The 5,750-nt window shown below is 43.5% G+C and overlaps 1 protein-coding gene across 1 annotated transcript; it reads left to right on the top strand.

The window, feature by feature from the left end:
* Positions 1–225: 225 nt before the first annotated feature.
* LOC115577691 (zinc finger BED domain-containing protein 1-like) lies at positions 226–4,058 on the top strand. The gene is made up of 8 exons (XM_030410596.1): positions 226–472; positions 568–796; positions 1,060–1,607; positions 1,831–1,975; positions 2,354–2,585; positions 2,688–2,810; positions 3,118–3,216; positions 3,324–4,058. Exons 1-8 carry the CDS (start codon positions 325–327, stop codon positions 3,690–3,692), a joined length of 1,893 nt encoding a protein of 630 aa, XP_030266456.1. The 5' UTR covers positions 226–324; the 3' UTR covers positions 3,693–4,058.
* Positions 4,059–5,750: the final 1,692 nt, after the last annotated feature.

The following is a 5,750-nucleotide window of genomic DNA, read 5'->3' as shown; positions in this document are numbered from 1 at the left end:
ACCGAGATCCGGTTCCAAATCGGAACCGGTTCCTAACGTTTGGTTCCGGAACCGTTACGAAGATGTTTGAATTTCGATTATTTTTTTCGGTCCCTAAATGCCCGCACTAGTTTGTTTCCGGGGGTTGTATTACTCCGCCCAGCTTTATTTGTTTGTTTACGTGGGGTTTGTATCGCCGCCGGGAAGAACATCACTCGTCTGAACATGGACCATAAAAAACGACGCTCGAAAGTCTGGCTACATTTTGTTTTGAAAAAGGACGGTTTGGCACAGTGAAACAACTGTCAAAAACTTATTACTGCCAAAGGAGGATGCACGACAAACATGGCAAAACACCTTCGCCTGCAGCACGGTATAATCATCAATGAGTTTACAGTGTTTAACTTGTTGCGCCGCTCTCCTGCAACCGCCGCTTCCTCCACTTCGGACAGTCAACCATCAGCCAACAACTCCTCGTTGCAAACAGAATCAGGTACATGAAAATGATGATTGTCTTATTCTTAACAGGCTAGCTAAAGTTATAGACTACGTTACCAATTGCTAAAACTGTGTCAAATCTGTTCATAGTTGTTGAAAGCTCACAGAGTGATGCTAACGTTAGCAAGTCTGAGCCTGCTGCTGCTACGTTAGCCAGCCAGCGACCCCAGCCAGCAGAGAAACGACGCGACACCCCATTCACTCTAGCAGCAAGGGGAAAGCTGTCAGCTGAGCAAGTCGAAGAGTGCCACAGAAAAGTCACAGCTTATGTGGTGAAAAGGCTGCATCCCTTTTCTGAAGTCGAATCGCCCTCATATAGGTACAGTTAGCAATTAAGAATAACGTTAAGCTAACTAACTTGGCTGGTAGCTACTTGTTATCTAACGTTACAGTCACAGTTTAGGTTTAACTTCATTGACAGATGTGTCTTTGGCACAGTGCTCGTTTCATTTAAAAACATCACAACATATGTGCTAAAGTGTTTGTGTGTATTTATTGCACATTGCTCTTATTCTCTGTTTAAAAGTTAAGTGCTTAGTTAAATTTACTAAAGATACCTAATGTTTGTTTTTGTGTTTGCAGGGATATGATCCATTCAATAAACCCCAAGTACACCCCCCCTACAAGGGACTATTTAACTAATACATTGATCCCATCTTGGTACCAGGTTGAAAAATCAAATATAATCACAGATCTTTGTGAGGTCAACCACATTGCTCTTACGTGTGATGGCTGGACTAGCCTTACACAGGACCACTACCCAACTGTCACAGTGCACTATTTAGTGGAAGGCAGCATGAGGCAGAAAGTTCTGGCAACAAAAGCTGTGTACACAGCCCAGACAGGAATTGTCGTGGCAGAGGAAAACGGCGACATCCTGAAAGAATTTGGCGTGTTTGAAAAAGTATTAGCTGTTACATTGGATAATGCGGCCAATATGGACGTAGCTATCAAACGGCTGCAGTTTGTGAAGATCGGCTGCTTTGCTCATTCACTGAACCTAGCAGCACAAAGTCTGTACTCCAGCAGCTTAGTGGGTCAGTGGACTGCAAAGATTCGGGCCATCATCGTCTGGATGAAGAGGTCATCGATGGCAAAGGTGGTTCTATGGGAGAAACAGGATGTCCTAAGTAAGAATTTAATTGGGTACCACAAGGATCAAATTAAAGCAATTCCTTTCTTTTAGTAGTGCACTGCACACAATGTACATTTTGCAGGTATTAACATTGGTAACATAATGCAACGTTACATAAATCTGTCTAATTACACTATATTGTAGTATTTAGCTACTTTAGATGCATGTTAAATTGATGTCAATTCTCGATGTATTTGTGATTTTCTTGTTCGTGTCAGAGCTTCCTAAACATTCACTAATTCTCGACGTGAGAACAAGGTGGAATTCTCTCTTCTTAATGCTGGAGAGATTCCTCGAACAATACCCTGCAATACAGGCAGCCAGCTTCGATCAACGCCTGAGAAAGAATATGGAGAGGGACAGGTAGAGATAGAAAGATGGATAGAATATAAGAATAAAATAAGACAGCAGTGAACTGAAGTGATAGTTTTAGCCACCAGTACAGAGACCTGTCAGTCTATAATAGAGTATGTGTTAATGAAGGCATGCTCCTCTTACACATAGTATAAACAAAGTAATAATGATTATTGTGTGGATGATGTAAAATGCAAATTGTATATAAATGTATAAACAAGTTAAGAATGTGCAGGTACTAAGAAAGAAGTTAGCACACTGGTTTGCTGTATTATCTAGTGAAATTAATTTAAACTCACTTGTCAAATAGCGCTGCTTTTGTTTAAAGAGACAAACAAACAAAAAATCAATATTTTAAATTAAGAAAATGCATTCTTTCGCGCACAGGCTTGATCGGCTGACAGATGGTGATTTCACCAAGGCAGAAGACTTCATCAGGCTGATGCGAGTTCTTTACACCTGCACACTCTGTGTTTCCACCGAAAAAAGCCCAACAGCCGGACAGATCCTGCCAATCATCCAAAAGCTTGAGAAACACTTCGCTGCTGAAAATGGAGACACAGTATTTGTAGCTGACTTGAAGAAGAGGGTCTGGGGAAACCTGTCTACCCGATACAAGGTAAGGACTGAGGCTATCAAATTAATGAAGATTAAAAATGCATTAAATACTTCTGTTCCTGTGGCTTGATGCAATAGTATTTTTGTTTTTATTGTTTTAAAGAATGAGGACAACAGGTTCTTCTTGGAAGAAGCCACTGCCTTAGATCCCCGCTTCAAGAATAAGATGGACAACACTGCAGTCTGGGAACGGATCAAGGGGAAGTTACTGGCAAACTCTGAGCAGGTGAAATGTCATACATACACAAATACTGTCTCCCTCAGTCCTCAACATTTTATATTTAATTTGCATTTTACATCATCCACACAGTAATCATTAACACTGTACTGTTTATACTTTTTTAATCAACTTACTACAACAACTCTACTGTTAATCACTTAAGTGCATGCCTTTATTAGCACATATTCTATTATAGACTGTGACAACTCTCTGTACTGGTGGCTAAGACAGTTCATTGTTGTTTAATTTTAGTCTTATATTCTATCCATCTTTCTATATCTACCTGTCCCTCTCCATATTATGTTCTCTGTAGTCAGTGGCAGTCCATGACCATGCAGAAGGGGCTGGTATGACACAGGGTGAGGGAAAGCAGGAAGGTGTGGAGACTGAAAGCGAGGAGGAAGAGGAGAATGTAAGTAGATTACTGAAATTATATTTGGTATTTGGTATGTTCTTAGTCATGAAATATGTTATTTATTTATGTATTTTTTTACTAATAACTGTTCTGTGTTTGTTTAGCAGCCTCTTCCTTCCAAACAATCAAAGAAGTCTCTACTGGAGGAGCTTTTTGCTGAGGAGGATGCCGTGAAGAGGACCTCACAGGAGAGGTTGATGATGTCCATGGAAGAGCGTGCTGAAAAGGAGATCCAGACGTACCGGGCAATGCCACCAACCATCACATCGTCTGACCCTGCTGCCTGGTTCTGGGCCCAGAGACAAACTTATCCTTTACTGTCATGTCTGGCCTTCTCATATTTATGTGTCCAGGCCTCCTCAACGCCTAGTGAACGTGTGTTCTCTACTGCAGGAAACACAATCTGTGCAGAACGGGCACGCTTACTGCCTGAAAAGGCAGACATGATAATCTTCCTCAACAACAACTGTTGATTGATTTGTCATATGATTGTGTTTGTATAATTGTGTTTCATATGCATCTTCCTGGTTTGCAGCTCTTTGTTTTTTAGACTGCTTCTACTTGTAGTGTGATTTCAGCAAGTGTCAGTTTTACCGTTACATTTGGAAACCCTTGTTGAATACCCGAGTTACAGTACAGCAACTACATTAAACTGTATCAACTAAATCAACTAAGTGATAAAAATGGCCTGTGTAGGCTTTTTCAAATGAAAAGATTCTCCTGTGAAATCTCTGACCTGTTGACCTGCACAGCTCAAAGAATCGGAATCAAGAATCGTTTAGAACAGGAATCTAAATTGAGAATCGGAATCGGAATCGTTAAATTCCAACGATGCCCAACCCTATGCAGGACGTCCTCTGCTGACGACCGTCAGGATCAATGTGATGATTAAAAGTGTTTGACGTCGTCTTCATTTAAACATTTTGTCTCTCAGTGTTTAATGCTTCACTTTTCATTCTGTCCTTCATGACGTCTCTGCTGAGGACATTTAATCTACTGGCTCCTCCACACATACAGCTGCTGCTGCATCGCTCTCTACACACCCACCAGACTCCATTCACAAAAACACTGATTTAACACTGTTCACTGAAACTGCACAGAACCAGAGTGCAACACGTTGTGTCTCTGACAGACTGTTGGACCGGACCGGACATCATCATGTTGTGTCTCTGACAGACTGTTGGACCGGACCGGACATCGTCATGTTGTGTCTCTGACAGACTGGTGGACCGGACCGGACATCGTCATGTTGTGTCTCTGACAGACTGGTGGACCGGACCGGACATCATCATGTTGTGTCTCTGACTGACTGTTGGACCGGACATCATCATGATGTGTCACTGACAGACTGTTAGACCGGACCGGACATCATCATGTTGTGTCTCTGACAGACTGTTGGACCGGACATCATCATGTTGTGTCTCTGACAGACTGTTGGACCGGACCGGACATCGTCATGTTGTGTCTCTGACAGACTGTTGGACCGGACCGGACATCGTCATGTTGTGTCTCTGACAGACTGTTGGACCGGACCGGACATCGTCATGTTGTGTCTCTGACAGACTGTTGGACCGGACCGGACATCATCATGTTGTGTCTCTGACAGACTGTTGGACCGGACATCGTCATGTTGTGTCTCTGACAGACTGTTGGACCGGACCGGACATCGTCATGTTGTGTCTCTGACAGACTGTTGGACCGGACCGGACATCATCATGTTGTGTCTCTGACAGACTGTTGGACCGGACATCGTCATGTTGTGTCTCTGACAGACTGTTGGACTGGACCGGACATCGTCATGTTGTGTCTCTGACAGACTGTTGGACCGGACATCGTCATGTTGTGTCTCTGACAGACTGTTGGACCGGACATCATCATGTTGTGTCTCTGACAGACTGTTGGACTGGACATCATCATGTTGTGTCTCTGACAGACTGTTGGACCGGACATCATCATGTTGTGTCTCTGACAGACTGTTGGACTGGACCGGACATCATCATGTTGTGTCTCTGACAGACTGTTGGACCGGACCGGACATCATCATGTTGTGTCTCTGACAGACTGTTGGACTGGACATCATCATGTTGTGTCTCTGACAGACTGTTGGACCGGACATCATCATGTTGTGTCTCTGACAGACTGTTGGACTGGACCGGACATCATCATGTTGTGTCTCTGACAGACTGTTGGACCGGACATCATCATGTTGTGTCTCTGACAGACTGTTGGACTGGACCGGACATCATCATGTTGTGTCTCTGACAGACTGTTGGACCGGACCGGACATCATCATGTTGTGTCTCTGACAGACTGTTGGACCGGACATCATCATGTTGTGTCTCTGACAGACTGTTGGACCGGACATCATCATGTTGTGTCTCTGACAGACTGTTGAACCAGACATCATCATGTTGTGTCTCTGACAGACTGTTGGACCGGACATCGTCATGTTGTGTCTCTGACAGACCGTTGGACGGACCGGACATCATCATGTTGTGTCTCTGACAGACTGTTGGACCGGACATCATCAT

This window comes from Sparus aurata, unplaced genomic scaffold, assembly GCF_900880675.1.
Source record: "Sparus aurata unplaced genomic scaffold, fSpaAur1.1, whole genome shotgun sequence".
Taxonomy (NCBI): Eukaryota; Metazoa; Chordata; class Actinopteri; order Spariformes; family Sparidae; genus Sparus; species Sparus aurata.
This window is presented reverse-complemented; position numbering and strand designations above follow the sequence as displayed.